At 35.1% G+C, this 17,769-nt stretch overlaps 1 protein-coding gene and 1 pseudogene across 2 annotated transcripts; both read left to right on the top strand.

The window, feature by feature from the left end:
- Nucleotides 1-257: 257 nt before the first annotated feature.
- Nucleotides 258-8,614, top strand: LOC144551515 (aconitate hydratase, cytoplasmic-like). Its single transcript, XM_078299492.1, has 20 exons — nt 258-641; nt 727-831; nt 914-1,074; nt 1,679-1,771; nt 2,429-2,614; nt 2,956-3,117; nt 3,500-3,644; nt 3,940-4,082; nt 4,347-4,403; nt 4,507-4,586; nt 4,672-4,747; nt 5,181-5,366; nt 5,457-5,524; nt 5,899-6,017; nt 6,117-6,238; nt 6,538-6,636; nt 6,758-7,237; nt 7,401-7,499; nt 7,607-7,849; nt 8,283-8,614. The coding sequence occupies exons 1-20, from the start codon at nt 461-463 to the stop codon at nt 8,355-8,357; spliced, it is 2,880 nt and encodes a 959-aa protein (XP_078155618.1). The 5' UTR covers nt 258-460; the 3' UTR covers nt 8,358-8,614.
- A 5,703-nt stretch (nt 8,615-14,317) lies between these two features.
- Nucleotides 14,318-15,889, top strand: LOC144551963 (F-box protein PP2-A13-like; annotated as a pseudogene). The gene is made up of 3 exons (XR_013510895.1): nt 14,318-14,663; nt 14,755-14,885; nt 15,445-15,889. The product of XR_013510895.1 is annotated as an F-box protein PP2-A13-like (transcript).
- Nucleotides 15,890-17,769: the final 1,880 nt, after the last annotated feature.

Here is a 17,769-nt window from a genome sequence, read left to right as displayed (position 1 = left end):
TGATTTGAATTAATTTTGAACTATTTCGAATTAAATTTTTTACGAACTTTTTCGAATCAAACTCGAATCGAATTGAATTCCGTTTTTTTTTTTTTTGTGCAGCCCTCGTATATATATAAAATTCTCAAACTAAAAATATAAAGCAAACCGGGTCTAAATATCTTTAGTGCGCGTCACATCCACGCGACAGGCGGCCTGGTGGGCCCTCTGAGTCTCTGACCAAGCAAAAGCCGATCCCTATTTGTCTTCCAATTTCCAACTTTCTTGTATAAATAATAAACTCTCTTTATATACCTCCTCCCGCAGCTTCTTTTTTTCATTCGCTTCGTTCTTCGTTCCTCGTTCCTTCCTCCCCTCATCTGCTCTTCTCCATTTTTTTATTTCATTGTTTTCATTTCAAATCTCACCGACTCCCTGACACATCCAATCCAATATTATAGTATACGACAGTGCTGCCATCATGACAATTGTTAAGAGCGCATTCTCTCGCCATTCGTCTCGTCTCTCCTCTGTTTTCGCTTCTTCCACCGTTGCCAGACCTTGCTCTACGCCTACCTCTAACTCTAGCACCCTTTCTTCGTCATCGTCGTCACCTTGTTACTCTTCCACTTCCTTATTTCGGCGTTTCGCTTCCTCCATGGGTACTGCACTAATCTCTGACCATTATTTTCTCCTTTTCGAAATAATGACTGGATCTGGTTAATTATTTTCGTTTTTCGATTGCAGCTGCGCGCAACGTCTACGATAGTATTTTGACAACTCTTTCCAAGCCTGGAGGCGGAGAGATTGGAAAGTACTACAGCTTGCCCGCTCTTAACGATCAGAGAATTGGTAAGAGAATTATACTAAAATGCGTCAAAATTTTATTATAGAGATGGATTTAGGACTTATCGGGTTTTCTATGATGGATCAGATCGACTGCCTTACTCTATAAGGATTCTTCTTGAATCGGCGATCAGAAACTGTGACGAATTTCAGGTCACTGGAAAGGATGTCGAGAAGATTCTAGACTGGGAAAAAACTGCTACCAAGCAAGTAGAGATTCCATTTAAGCCTGCTCGTGTTCTTCTTCAGGTCTCTCTCTCATTCACCCCTTCCCTATGTCTACATTGACTTGACTTAAAAAATATTGTTTGCTCTTATTCTGAATTTCAATTTGTCTTTTCCATTTGCTTGTGGAAGTTTGTGTTGTTTGACAGTGACGGCATTTCTGTTCAAAATTGTTAATATAATTTTGATTTTATTTTTTAATGATTGGGTATTAAGCAAATTAAGGCCAAACTTATAGTTGGTATTATTGTTCCAGCTTTGGATTTGAAAGTATTTCACTTGAAGAGAAACAGAAGGAAATAGCCTTTAGTATAGCTGACAGGTGCTGTTATCACCATAAGCCATAAAAGGATCTGGTCGGTTTTACTTCTGGTTTTTATATCATAAATTTGTATGAACATGAACAATTCTCATATAAAGCAAGCTTTAAGTTTTTGTAGGTCACTGCTGGAAAGTAACCATTTCTTTGGAAAAATACTGTCAATTACTTCATTCCCATTTTATGTCAAACTTTGAAGATCTTTGAATGTATTCAATAAAGAGAAGTTCTAATTACTTAGCAAGAGGAGTTTGACTTATCCCTTTAAATTAATTATAGGATAAATATACTTATTTTTCAATTTTTCAGGATTTCACAGGAGTGCCAGCTGTTGTTGACCTGGCCTGTATGCGCGATGCCATGAACAGATTGAAGAGTGACCCTAATAAAATTAATCCACTTGTAAGTTGTTTTCTTAATTCTGGCCATAAGCATGTAAATTATTTTTTGTATATGTCATTGTCTATTTTTTTTTTAAAAGTCTTGACAGTGGCCATCGTCTTTTTGTTGTTGTTGTCCCATTTGACCACATGTTGTGAAATTAGTTTGTTTTGCTATTCTGAAAAGGTAAGATCTTCTTCTTTCTGGAAAGCTTGTTTCTATATCCCAGACCACAAAAAGTGCCATACATAATATCATGGTGTTCATTCATGTTGATACCAACTTTCCTAGTATTTGAATACTGCAATTTGTCCAAATGCTTTTAATTGCTCATGTTATCTTTTTTCTTCTCTTGCTGACAGGAGTCAAGTTAAAAGAATTTGAACTTTGAACCAAAGTTTACTCTCTGTCTGAAATCTAAAATTCTAAAATAAATGCCTTTTCATTTGTTTGTTCAATGCTATTTTAATCAAATAAATCCCAACTGGATATGATGCAATTCACTACCCTTTAATAGCTGACAAGGATGGAAAAGTCAACCTGCAGTATTAAAGTATACAATTAGATGTGAAATTAGATATTGATACCTGAATTAGGGTCTTTAGATACTTAATATTATCTTACATATAGATAAATTGTACAAATGGAAGATGTAACTGGCTATATTGCATTTTGCAGGTGCCTGTTGATCTTGTCATTGATCACTCGGTGCAAGTTGATGTTGCAAGGTCAGAGAATGCTGTTCAAATGAATGAGGACCTTGAGTTCCAACGCAACAAGGAAAGGTTCGGTTTCTTGAAGTGGGGATCGAATGCATTTCAGAACATGCTTGTTGTCCCTCCAGGATCTGGTATTGTGCACCAGGTACATTTTTTTTCCCTTGAATGTCATATTTATGGGAAGGTAGATACCACCACAAGATCAATTCCCCATGATGTAGACTTTCGGCATGCTACGTTAAACACAATGTCATTTCACAATAATTTGCCAAATTTAAAAGAAGGTGAAAATTTGAACCGGATAAAAAGGTTCACAGTTCTTCCGTGATCATGTAGCTGCTTTGAGAAAGTAGCCTGCACTGAAATAGAAAATCCTCCTTTCCATGTGGTTCAAGGGCTGATTTACTTTTTTCTCTAATTGACAGCTTATTTTGTCAAGTCGTATTGAAATTGCTGCAGTAATTGCTTTTTAAATGCACAATTTAGGTGAACCTGGAGTATCTTGCTAGGGTTGTGTTTAATAATGGTGGGTTGCTCTACCCTGATAGTGTTGTTGGAACTGATTCCCACACAACTATGATTGATGGTTTGGGAGTTGCCGGTTGGGGTGTTGGTGGGATTGAGGCTGAGGCTGCTATGCTTGGGCAGGTCTGTTTCTTAATCATTATATTCACTCCCACTTTTGATGTCAGATTCTTTTATACTACTATACTTGAGAGTAAAATATTGATATGTATTTATGTGCTTAAAAAGGTGATAGTGAATTGGGTGTAGCTAATGCTGAAAATAGTATATGGTACCAAAGTGGCTAGGCTTTTTTTGTCTGTACATTTTGCTCACTGTTGAGAGGAATTAGAAGCAAGAAGAATGGTATTTCACTTGTTGAAGAAGAGATTCTCACTTATTTATATTATCAGCTGTAACCTCTTCCTTAGAGTTACCCTGACATTGTAGATGTCTTTTAGCTATTTTATGTGTCGCTTTGTAATGACAGCCTTTTGTACTCTTTAACTGAAATGACAACTTGCAGCCAATGAGCATGGTTCTGCCAGGAGTTGTTGGATTCAAATTGTCAGGAAAGCTGCCGAATGGTGTGACAGCCACTGATTTAGTCCTAACAGTCACTCAGATTCTTAGGAAACATGGTGTTGTGGGGAAGTTCGTGGAATTCTATGGTAATTTTTTTTTCCTGCTGTGCACATTATCAGCTGTTATTGTTTGTTTGGCTACTTTTTGGTACACCAATTGGTACAAGTCCCCACCAGACTCTGCGATGTCATATTATTGGAATTTTCATCTTATTTCTCTGAGTTTTTTTATTATTATTATTATTATTTTTTATAAATTTAGACTTGTTCATAACAGAAGCCTTATTCTTTCCTTTTTCTTTCTTTTGGTTTTTCCTATTAACTGTAATCTGAGTAGTGTTGGTATCACTGACATGGAACTCCACTGCTTTATACGTATCAGGGGATGGCTTGCAGGAACTTTCACTAGCAGATCGTGCAACTATTGCAAATATGTCACTGGAATATGGTGCCACCATGGGATTCTTTCCTGTTGACTCTTCTACTCTAGATTATTTGAAACTTACTGGCAGAAGTGATGATACAGTATGTCATTAGCAATCTATGATACATCTTTTGTGGTTTGATACCCTATTTTACTATGTTGTGGTTTATTTTCTTCTTGTGTAGTATTATTGGCCAGAATATCAGTTGATACAGTTGCATACTGGTTGATTAAAGCACTGGAAAGATCATATTATGCTTAAACAAAAATGGCCATTGATACCAGTCAGTCCTGTGCCTACCAGTATGGACCAGAAGTTGCAGTATATTCTACTATGGGCTATTGATCTTTTTGTTATCCTTTAGGTGGCTATGATAGAGTCATACTTGCGGGCTAATAAAATGTTTGTGGACTATAATGAGGTATCTGAATTTTTCGCCCCCTTTTAATATATGTACTATTTAGTTTTATTTTTGAAAAATCTTATCGATTGCTCTTTCTGAGAGAGACTTTTCCTAAATGCAGCCCCAAGCAGAAAGAGCTTACTCATCTTACTTGGAATTGAACCTTGATGAAGTGGTACCTTGCCTTTCAGGGCCCAAAAGGTAAATAACTTATCTCATGTTTCATGAAGTTCCCATGTAATGTATAGTTTATTCTTAGTGGATAGCAACTACTTTTATTTTTCAGACCACATGATCGGGTACCCCTCAAGGAAATGAAATCTGATTGGCTCTCTTGCTTGGATAACAAAGTTGGATTTAAGGTGAGCTTGTGTTTGACACTTGAATTCTAATAATTTTATTGTTGTAGAACCAAGGACTACGGTTCTGGATTTTTTAGTGAGGGCCGTATAAATTGGGTTCCTGCCATTAATGACCTTTGCTGCATATTTTTTGTCCCTTTTTTTGTTTCTTCTTTTTTTTTGCTTGGTTTCATTGTAATTGGTGTTGCAAATTTTTAGGGATATCTGAGGAAAAAAAAATGATTTAAAATGTTGGATCTAATGGGCCCTATATCAAATTTGGGGTAGCTGGTATCACACACTGTTAATGCTTCTTCTTGAGTAAACTAGTATGTTCTGTACAAAATATTGCTTTAACCTGCTGATTGAAATTCTTGTTTAAAACTATTAATATTACTTGCTATATTCTGCTTGATCTGCTATTAACTATCATCGCTTTTATTGGCTGAAATAGGGATTTGCTGTGCCGAAAGAAACCCAGAACAAGGTTGCTGATTTCTCATTCCAAGGGACACCTGCTCAGATCAAGCATGGTGATGTTGTCATAGCTGCGATAACCAGTTGCACTAACACATCAAATCCAAGTGTGATGCTTGGAGCTGCATTGGTTGCCAAAAAGGCGTGCGAGTTGGGCCTTGAGGTCAGTATAGTTCATGCGAAATTGCAAAGTTTAAGCATTCTTTTATTATTTTTCTAGTGCATGGACAAATCACTTTGTTTGTCACATCAGGTAAAACCATGGATAAAGACAAGTCTTGCTCCTGGTTCTGGAGTTGCGAAGTTGTACTTGGAAAAGAGGTTAGTAATACCTTTCATTATCGCTGTCTTATTTCTTTATGACTGAAACTACGATTGCGTAGGATGTCCATTAAAATCATCAATAATCTCAAAAGTGCAGCTTCTTAAAACATGAACTTGAAAGTCTGTGAAGTTAATGGATTTTGCTTTTAATTTAAGTTGGCTTACTATCAATTTGCCTGATGTTTCAATTAATTAAGAAAAAATCCCAGAAAAAACCAAAATAACACGAAAATAGAGGAAGCAGTTGGTCAAAGGAGTTTAACCTGTTACTATCACTGCATTATGATACTCTGGATCCAGTTGGTTTGATAGAAAAATCTGTTATTTCCGTCCTTGCTTTTGACCTTGGACTTCATGCTTTGTCTTTGCAGTGGTTTACAAAAATACTTGAACCAACTTGGCTTTAACATTGTTGGCTATGGTTGTACGACTTGCATTGGGAACTCAGGTGACCTTGATAAGGACCTGACAGCTGCAATCACTGATAATGGTGACATATTAATTCTTACCTCAGTTTTATTTTCTCTGGAACTTATATAATATACTCTGGTTCTAATTTTGTAATTTTTTTTTCCTGTTGTGTTCTCAGATATTGTAGCCGCAGCAGTGTTGTCAGGAAATCGGAATTTTGAGGGGCGTGTAAACCCACACACAAGGGCAAACTATCTTGCCTCTCCTCCCTTGGTTGTTGCCTATGCACTTGCTGGCACGGTATTATAACTTTTATTAAGCATGTTTTGGCTTATATATAATAGTAGCTGTTTGGAGCAGGCGCTATATGCATTCCTTAGATACATCAATGTTTATAAAATTATTCTAACTTTGCTGGTATCTTGAATGCTGCTTTATGGAAAGACAAAAAAGGGCAGCATTCTTATTTTTCTTTGAGTTTCAATATACATGTGCCTACAGATATTTTTGTCATTTCAGACTGTATTATCCTGAGATATATTCTGCTATGATGATGATTTTGAGCAATCTCTTACTAATTATGAGTTATTTAATTGCAGGTTAACATTGATTTTGAGAAAGAACCAATTGGAATCTCAAAGGATGGGAAGGAAGTTTATTTCAGAGATATCTGGCCTTCATCTCAAGAAGTTGCAGATGTACGGTATTGGACTTTCTGTAGTTTTATACCTTTACTAATTAGTTGTAACCTGCAAATTATTTCCCATAAATAACATTGATTGTATTTAATTAGTACATTCTTCTTCTGAACTCTTGTAGGTTGTGAAGTCAAGCGTGCTTCCTGACATGTTTAGAAGCACATATCAAGCGATCACCAAAGGGAATCCCAGGTGGAACCAGCTCCCTGATTCATCAAGCACCCTGTACTCATGGGACCCGCAATCAACCTACATCCATGAGCCTCCTTACTTCAAGGACATGACAATGTCTCCTCCTGGCCCTAAACCAGTCAAGGATGCATACTGTCTCCTAAACTTTGGTGACAGCATCACAACTGATCACATTTCACCTGCAGGAAACATTCATAAGGCCAGCCCGGCTGCTAGGTACTTACTAGAGAGGGGTGTTGAGAGAAATGATTTCAACTCTTATGGTAGCCGAAGAGGCAATGATGAAATCATGGCAAGGGGCACCTTTGCTAATATCCGTCTTGTAAACAAGCTTCTGAAAGGCGAGGTGGGGCCCAAGACCGTCCACATTCCGTCTGGAGAGGAGGTTTCCGTGTTTGATGCTGCCACGGTAACTCCTGACTTGTTGCAAAGATCTTTCATTTGCAGCCTTAATTGTAACAAAGATTGTAGTTGAATACGAAAAAATGATCTACTATACTGTTAAAGCTACTATAGTTTCTTTTACACATTTCATCATACATCTTTTTTGTTATATTTTTGTATGTGAACAGAGGTACAAGAGTGATAGCCATGATACAGTCATTCTAGCTGGTGCTGAGTATGGAAGTGGGAGTTCGAGAGATTGGGCAGCCAAGGGTCCGATGCTCCTGGTAATATCTTTACTACAAGAACTTAATTTCTTCTGCTTCATGTTTATTAATACAGTTGGGTTCAGTTTTGTGATCAACCATCTTACATGCAAATTGTCAATTTGCAGGGTGTGAAGGCCGTTATTGCAAAGAGCTTTGAAAGAATCCACCGAAGCAATCTCGCAGGAATGGGAATAGTCCCTCTCTGCTTCAAGGCTGGGGAGGATGCAGAGACCCTTGGCTTGACCGGCCATGAGCGATTCACCATCAACCTTCCGAGCAATGTCAGCGATATCAAACCCGGTCAGAGCGTTACTGTGACAACAGACAATGGCAAGTCGTTCGAGTGCACTGTCCGCTTTGATACTGAGGTATTTCTTAGTAGTTTATAATTTTTAATCAAGCATCATAATACTATATTGTAATTATGTATGCCTCATTTGACGGAACAGTATTAAATTTTCGTCATCTCTATCTCATCCCAGTCATTTCTTTCTACAATAATTGTACCATTATGATATCATGTGCACTGTCATAGCTTAGCAAATCTCTAAAAGGAACTGGTAAGGAAACCCCACAAGCATATTTCTTTGTAAGCCAGAAAAGGAAGTCTATCTGAGTAGCCTTCCCTTTGAAAGTGAAAGAGAACAGTAAAATATGCACATAGTTTGTCATATCCAGCATCCTAATACACTATGGCTAGCTGTATGTATATATAAATTTGCATTTGGCTACAATTAAATTGCTAAGGTTTGGATTTCATTTATTTATTTTGACCATAATTTTTTGCTCCATTTATTGTAGGTTGAGTTGGCCTATTACAATCATGGCGGCATTCTGCCTTATGTTATTAGGAACTTGATCAACGCCGACCAGTAGGCTTGCTATTTTTGATAATTCTATTGTTTTGGGAGTTAAAATTTTCACCTTGCGGAAGCAAGGCATGTCCCCATTTTGTTGCTTCAGCTTTTATCTATTCAAGCTGGCTCAAGAAATAAATAAACTGTATTTTTCTAGAGCTCAATCTAATTTTAATTTACTGTACTGTTTTCCTTTTGTGATATATTAAGAAATGAAATTTGAATGAACTGACTCAGAGGTCAGGTATACTTGAATACAATAGAAAAAAAATTATATACTTGCTCTTTGTTATATTTTTGCGGTACCTCATCCATGGAAGGACATGATCAACATACCACTCGTCTAAATTCATTTGTCTAACTGTTGGAAATAACTACTGGTACTAGTTTAGTCATTTTTCTTAATACAGCTATATTATTGGAAATAAGTAATCTCATTTAGTCATTTTTTCTTAATATAACAGTACAGTAAATGACTAAATGAGATTACTTAATACAGCAGCAGCACTTTTTCTTAATATAACTGTTGGAAATAATATTATTAGGTTTACTACTGGTACTAGTCTAACTGTTGGAAATAACTGTTGTAATAATATCATTTGGTCATTTTTCTTCGTCTGCTGCAGTTGTACAATACATCCTAATAATATTATTATATTTATTTGTACAATACTCCAAAGGTTTTACAGCGTTTTGAGTGACCTCAATTTGATTTCTGAAAATTAATTCTTTTCCTAAGTTGTAGCTCTCAAACTTGAAAAATTGTTATGTCATTCCTTTCTGAAAAATTTAGATTGTCGTCTCTTATTAATTTTGTTGTTTTTTTTATTGTCAGACCTTATAATTTTTAACAAATCATTAATTTTTCCAGAGCCGAAAAGGGTTGATCATTAATTTATGGTGTTTTGTCCACGAGACGAGATTTTCAAATAACGATCCTATTCTTTCTACATTTATTTTTATTTTATTTTTTAACAGATGGACTTTATAAACATCGGCATTCGGATCAGACATCATAATTTACGGTGTTTTGTCCACGGAACGAGATTTTGAAATAACGATTTTATTCTTTTTACATATATTTTTATTCTTTTTAATAAAAAATTCGATAAAATTTCAACCCTGTCTTTTATTTAATAATTAGAAAGTTCGTATTCAAATATTTGAAAAGGCATGTTATTTGTGTCATTGCGTGTCAGTTTATAGTTACATACAAAAAGTTTGAATTCGGTTTGGCGGAGTCAAAAATTCGTGATTCGGATATAATTCAATAATGATTCGGTACAATAAAGAAGCAAAAAATAACCACAAAAAAACCCCCAATTTTTTTTTTTAATTTTTCATACTATTTTCTCGTGAATAATTTGTGCCTCGCGTTTTATTCATGAATAAAACTTTTTATACGTTTTGTTGCATTTTATTTGGAGTTCAATTCAAAAACAATAAAAAAAAATACAAATTATTCGCGTATATTGTTACTATGATCACATAAGCTTACACGTACGCAAATAGAATTTGTGTACCACAAAAAATCTTAGAAATAAAATTGTACAATATACATTCTTTGCGGAATCCGCATACTCTGCGTTAACGCATTGTTTGAGTTATTATGATTTAGCAAGCGCACACCCAATACAAAAAGAGAAAGATACAATTTGGAGGTCAAAATCATTTTTCTATTTCACTTAAAAAGTAAATTACATAAAAAATATTTTTGAGTAAAATAATTATTTCTAGTAAAAAAGTTTATTTGTTCTACACAAATTACAAAGAGGTCCAAACAAAAGACATATATTACAAAACAACATAATTTGTGAATATGCCCTTAAATGAGATCGGTACAAAGGGAAGGAGAAAACTTTACACCATGTACAGCTCTTTGTAGTATAAAATCAAGAAAAAACAACAATTTAAGCCCTAAGACTGTATAAATTAATCATCAGATATGAAAAAAAAAATATATGAGCTCGGTAGTTCTTGATGCAATTTTTTATGTCATCCCAACCCCATCCCCTTCTATAATTTTTTATAGAACACAAAGCACTAATAATTGTAGAAATACCTAAAATAACATAGGTCCAATAAAAATTATGAGAAAAAAGTTAACCAATTCTCAGAGGTTTTTAGTACTGTGAAGACACTAGGAAACATGGCCTCATCTTTGATTCAGGTTTAAGTTGCAGTTCTATGATTTACTCGTAACAAAACTTGTTCTTAAATTTAGAAAAAAAAAGCAAAAGCTATACGATTTAATTTAAACATAATGAATTTGTTAAATCGAAAATTGCATTTATTGGTTTTAATAAATGCGTCATATCATTTTTCGTAGTTTTTTAAGAGCTGTAATTCAATGTATATTCCATGAGAGATGTCTGTTATCTGGCAATGCAAAAGTTGTGTATATTCCCATATAAATACACGCGAAGTCAACTTAAAATGACAATAATTGAATGTAATCGATTTGAATAAAATACGATCACGGTATTTTTCGTAATTCTTAAAGCATGTAATCAAAATTCATTTAATCTCCGTCATCTCCGAATTAAACCGTCAGTCAATTCTTGATGCATGTATTCTGTCAGGAACTTTTATTGGAAACATATTTAAACGCAATCTGCAAGTGATTCTATCAGTTGAACCTGACAAAAAAGGTACAATGTGAAAGATTTAAACTGTGGTCTGATACTCCGGATACGACGATACGCGCACAGCTACTTGTCTATAAATACGTGCCTTAGGAAAATGAGATTGTCGCATATCTGGTTGGTAAGTTTTTTCCCCTCAAGACAGTCATGTCGTCTGTTTGCTGCACCTCCTCCTCAGATTACTGTTAAAAGTAACATGGATTGTATAAGTCACTTGTCTCCGTTACTGGTAAAACAACAGTTGAAACAATAAAAATCAGGTAATAGTAAAAATGTTTTCAGACATCATTCTAACCAATTGTATAGAAAATTGTTAATTTTTGGTGTGTTTAAGACCTTTAATTTTAGGTACTGTTAGGCATGTCTCATTTTCAATATTTGACAATTACAGCCTCATATCAATTATTTTTTCAGACATCATTCAAAGATTCTCTTTTTTTTTAGATTCATCATTCAAAGATTCTCATTCATCCCTTTTGAGCAAATATGTTTACTAACTTCTACAGTTCTCTTTTTCTACAGGGAAAAAAAGCACAGTGGGATATAATTTTTTTTTTTTTCTCCATAAACTTTTGTCCAAATTTGTTGTTGTTTTTTTTTTAACTAACAGTTATTATGGCATTGAATAAGCATCACTACTGTCTACTATTATGGCCAGCGAAGACCAAGCCGTCTCGGCTTTGGAAGAATGACAACTTCCCGGTTGGGGCATGCCATAGTGTATCACTATATCCCCGGCTGGTCCTTGATAACATAATTTTAGATCATAGTTTCTCTTTGCTGGCTCTGTTTGGTGCATATTTTGATTGGGCAAGATGTTTAGCATGTCAAACTGCATCGACATAATAGCGATGTTGCGGTAGTTTGTCAATCTATTCATCTTGTCAACCAAAAAGCATTCAAGAATTAATAGACGAGGCAAAAAGAGGCTTAGAATCTAAAATTTTTGTTACAGGAGCATCGGTGAAGATAAAGAGACATGCTGTGCATAGACCGCATGTACCAACCTGTGATGTTGGCATTTTTCCAGAGCCGAAACGGGTTGATCTTTACTGGTAAATTGAACCAGCGAACCTAAAATTGGGGTCAAAATGGGTAGCACATAGAAGAAATTGAGACTCAAGAGAAAAATTGAAGTGTAATTTGGTAGGAAATTGGATTGAATAGAATAAAAATTGTCTATCCCTCTTTGCAAATGTTTTATAAATTGGAACTTGATGCATGCTACGGGCTAATCATTTTACAAATATTATATGTATTATTTTGTTCTTAACTAGAATTTCAGATAATAAATCTTACATTTCTTAAAACAATTATTAGTTACGTACAAGTTGTCGTCTCTGCTATTTTTTATGAGGAGGGATTAAGTTACAACAATTTTTGACTTACAATAAGTTACAACAAGCATTTTCTACATTTTTAAAGTTTAAATTGTCGATCCAAACCGTTAGATGTGATCTTTACAATAAAATGTGCTTGGAGACCAAATTTTATATTTTTTTGGAATTTTTTTACTATTTATTAAGATGGATACAAAAACTAGTCAAATTCAAACCATTGAATTTTGTACCCATCGTAATATATAGTAAAAAAATTCCAAAAAATGTAAAATTTGGTCTCCAAGCACATTTTTATTGTAGAGATCACATCTAACGGTTTGCATCGATGATTTGGACTTTGAAAATGTAGAAAATGCTTGTTGTAATTTGTTGTAACTTGATCCCTCCTCATTTTTTATTGATAATTAATGGAAGTTATGCATGATTTAGAGCTATTGTATTTAATTCATGCAACACACAAGTTATATGAAGCATTATTTTGGCTCTATTATTTGTGTGTTGCAAGAATTAAAAATTGCTTTTATCAAAATATGCATCCATTTGCACATAGATACCCTCAAATATATAGACTGTGTCTTACTCCAAATATTTCTGTTTCTGAGGTAGTTCACTCTCAGGGGCAGCAAGTTAGGTTTAGGGATACTCTAACAAGGATTAACAGTCAAGGTTGGGCTGAAATTTTATATATTCTCAACACAGTGTTCTTTGCACATTTGCATGACATGATGAATTGGAGATGAGAGAACACAAGGAGGTTCACTCTAAAATCTTTTTATAAATTTTTGAATTTTAGAGGCATCCAGGTGACACAACCTCTACTGTGGTGGACTTTACAAGTGCCACCCAAAATTTGAATTTTTATGTGGCTCGTTCATTCTTATGGGATACTTACCAAAGATACTCTCATTAGGAAGAAGTGGACAGGGGAACCACAATGTGTTTTATGTTCTGACCCTCTAGAAACTGTCGACCATCTGTTTTTGCAATGCTCTAAACTTCAAAAAATACTGTTCTGGTTAGGGAAAACTCAACAATATATGGGTCAATGGAATACTTGTACAGATATTGTACAATTTTCTCTATCTCTGAACAAAACTGACAGAGCAGGCATTCTCTTAGTATATAGTGTAATGTGTTCAACTATTTGGAAATATAGGAATGAAATTATCTTTAGAAATAGTACACCTAAATCAACTAGGAATCTTATTTTTCTAATTATTTCTATGATTGAATATTGGACAGGTTCAGTGCCTAAGAAGATCAAAGAATCAGCCCTGCTTTGGCTCCTTGTGACACTAGATATGATTCCACTATGCTCTATCCCTCCTGAGGAAACAGACGGCCAGATGCTGGCGATTGAGAATGCACCAGGAGCAAATTAAAGCAGACTAACAAAACTGTCTTGCTCGTAGGATAGTTAGAAATTAAATACCTCAACCCTTTTGTGAACAATAGTGGCTTATCCTTTCAGTTTGCTGATTTCAAAACTGTGTTTTGATATTTTGGTGTTTTGTGCTTATGAACTTTGTTTCTGGAGATACTGGCTCCAGTTGGTTGTGGTTGTAATTAACTTTTGTTTCATTAATATGAAACGGGCTTCTAGCCTTTTATCCAAAAAAAAATATGCATTCATTTTAGACGAGATTAGCAACAATTTATGGATCCAACGATACACGCTCATATTAACTCCGAACACTAAAAAAATGAGCATATTTCAAATTTGATATTACAAGTATAATTTTATAAAAGGGGAATTAGTTTTATGCCACTCCAAAACATTGAAATTATGAAATTGCCACCTCAAAACTTGAAATTAGTTTTTTGCCACCCCAAAACTTAGAAATTTATAAAATTGCCACATCTATACAACTAATATACATATTAAATTAAAAATATTATGAAAAGTATTGTATTTTGATATTTCCAAAAATACCCTTCATTTGAAGGGATAAAATTAGAAAATTGAAGCCTCCAGTCCAACAGCCCTCCATCCCCTTCACTTGCCTTTCTCTTGTTCCTCCACCGGACCATTTCCTCCGCCAATCCACCGATCACCTTTCCTCCCTCTCCACTGACGCACGCCCCGGACCCAAACCCAACCCCAAGCGAGAAGGTCCGCCGATCCACTTCCGTCACTATCCACCATACATGACCCGGACCCAGACACACCTCCGTCGTGCTGCTTCGACCGACTTTGTATGGCAGACCAAATTGCCAGATAATTGTAGCTATTTGATGGGGTTTGTATTGGATGAGAAGGGAAGGAAAGAGATGCGGTTTAGGAAGAAAGATATCTATGCTCGGCTTTGTCAGCCAATAAACTTGGATGATGGCAACAAGGTTCTTTCTTTTTGCCCTCTTTTATTGCATATTTTTATGGTTTTTGGGGTTGTGCCTTGTTCTAATTATTAGATTTTTAAATAATTTGTAGGAGTTTTGGTTGGAGAAGAGAGAAGAGAAGAGAAGAGGAGGGGTATGTATGGCTATTGTATCAAAAGCCCTTGTGATTACCGGAATTGATGATCGTAGATACTAGAGTTATGTTCCTACTGGAGAATCAAGGTCAGGACTTTTCTCTTATTAATTTCTCTTTTTAATTATAAAAGGTGATCCTCTAAATTGAAGCGTTACTGTAAAAAAATATGACCATTGATGATGATTCTAGACGTATTTGTAGGCATGAACCTTATTATGCATCTTCATTCCATTGATTTTCTTAATATATATGTTCATTTGTTTGGCAATGCTATTACGGCTGTAAATTTATATGGTTTTGTCATGTTATTATCTTTCTTTATTCTAGTTACTGTGTATTATACAAGTTTGCAAATTTAGTTCACAGCTTATATTCCTAATTCAAAGAAACTCCAAATAAAAAGACAATCATAAGATCTTTTCTCATAAAGGAATGTTGTCAGAAGTTCATTCCCTACATAATTGTATTGATCCTTTAGCTTGTTACTTCAGAATATGTTTGGATCGTGTTCTGCGGTTTTAATTGTACGAAGTTCTGGTATATACATATTATTCACAAGTCATGTAATTGCAAATAGAACATGCCATATCAATCTTGTCTCCTATTTCTTTTACTAAGTATTATTATTATTTGCTACCTTTTCAGATTCCAGTATGTTGCATACCTTCAATAGATATGGTGGTTTGAGGTGGTAGGAGAGGTTGAATTCTGCTTCCCGGTTGGCACATACAGCCTCTACTTTAGACTCCACCTGGGCCGTCCATCGAAGCGATTTGGCCGTAGAATTTGCTTCCCAGATTGACTGTACACATACCAAAGGTGGTCTCTGTGTTGACTCTGCTTTTATCTACCCAAAGGGGTATAGAGAAGAAAGTGTATTTAATACTAGATGGTGTTAGTGTTAGTTATTACTTATTAGTTAGATAACGAAGAATGACCAGGCCTTTTAAACATGGTCGTTTATCCTGTGTGCTTAATTTGTATAGTGTACTCTGGAAGTGTGAGGAAGCTGTGTTTTTGACTAAGTTTGCATGGGCGCAGCTTAGGCTTTTTCTGAAATGAATGAATGAAAAAATTGTCATTTCTGATTTATGTTTGCATTTTATTCTTTGATGCTATTTCTACTTTCTTTTTTTTATTTGTTTTATTGCATGTATAAAGTTTGAAGAGGTCTACTATTATTATCATACTGGTACTGTATCAGGTCATAGTCGTCTCTGCAATCTATTTAAAACCTGGTACACAGATTAGAAAGTGCAAGAGAATTTGGTCATCTCTTGACAAAGGCTTTTGTGCCTTTCTTCGATCATAGGGAACCAGATTGCACCTGGTTACATACTGTTTCCTTTTGTATTTCGTGGTTGGGATGATAGGTTGAGATGTTGAGGTAGTTAAATTTGACTTGCGTTCTTGCAGCACGGGTTTCTTACTCAAAAGGCCGCCTCTAGTCACTAAACCAAAATTTGATTCTCGCTTATATAATTAAACAGTTGCATAAAATAATCAGATGTATTGGAATCATGTTGATAATACTAAATACCATTAAAGTAGAAATTTTTACATCGGCTCATTTTCAAAGTAATAACATAAATAATGTATTCGATCATACATGCTTAGAAATATAAAAAAAATTAACATAAATATCAAATAAAAGTTCCAAAATCAAAACACATTATGACCAAGAAACAGTAAGATCGAGGACTTAACTTTATAGAAAATTAAAATTCAAAATTCCAACTGGTACATCTAACATTGCCATCAGTCTGGTACATACCAAACTTTTCTCAAACAACATTTACGTACCAATTTTAATTGGTGCATACCGAACTTTTCTCAAACAACAAGTAATAAGAACACAGAGCAGTTTATACCAAGCATAAAAAAACATCAATTCGTGTTAACCATAAAGAAAATAAAAAATGACAAAACTGAACCCAACAACAAATAAGGCTTGTAAATAGCTTACAACATAAAATGCATGTATTAGAAATGACATTGTATTCATCTCCAATTTAGAATAAAAACTGAAATTAACATAAACTAAACCCAACACTTTCACATTCCGATATGCCTTTGAACCCATTTCTAATGTAGTGTCACTCTGATTGGATCCAAACCAGTTTTAACTGGTATATCCGTGTGAAGCATGCTTCTACAAGGTGATGCCGACAACAATTTATTGAGATCAGGGCTTTTGTATGACTCATAATCAAAAGGCCAAAAGAAGGCTCCTCTGTATCGGAATTTAGTACTGACTTGTGCAATTCTTCCTTAGAACTGTCACGGCAGAGACAAAAGAGATCAGAGCCTCAGAGGATTTGGAGAGGTGGTGGCAATACCTTGATGGGAAGAGGGGAGTAGGCGACGAGGTAGTGGCGGACTGACGGAGCTCCTCGCGTTGGGTTGGGTCTGGGTTCGAGACGTGCAGGGTGGAGAGCGACGGAGGTGGATCGGCGGACCCGCTTTGGGTTGGGTCTGGGTCCGGGGCGTGTGTTAGTGGAGAGGGAGGAAGGGTGATCGGTGGATTGGCAGAGGAACAAGAGAAAGGCAGGCGAAGGGGATGGAGGGCTGTTGGACTGGAGGCTTCAATTTTCTAATTTTATCCCTTCAAATGAAGGGTATTTTTGGAAATATCAAAATACATCTTTTATACAATACTTTTCATAATATTTTTAATTTAATATGTATATTAGTTGTATAGATGTGGCAATTTTATAAATTTCTAAGTTTTGGGGTGGCAAAAAACTAATTTCAAGTTTTGAGGTGGCAATTTCATAATTTCAATGTTTTGGAGTGGCATAAAACTAATTCCCCCTTTTATAAATGTTATAGAAAAAAATCGATAATAGAGGCGTCAGTTTAAATTTTTTGCCATTAATTCGAATTAGTAATCAGTGCGAATTAGCTTTGATATGATTTTTTTTTAAAATACAATTGAAGTCAATAAAACTCTAAAATAGTTTCATACAA

The sequence above is a fragment of the Carex rostrata genome, chromosome 3, assembly GCF_964058835.1.
Source record: "Carex rostrata chromosome 3, lpCarRost1.2, whole genome shotgun sequence".
NCBI classification, from domain to species: domain Eukaryota; kingdom Viridiplantae; phylum Streptophyta; class Magnoliopsida; order Poales; family Cyperaceae; genus Carex; species Carex rostrata.
This window is presented reverse-complemented; position numbering and strand designations above follow the sequence as displayed.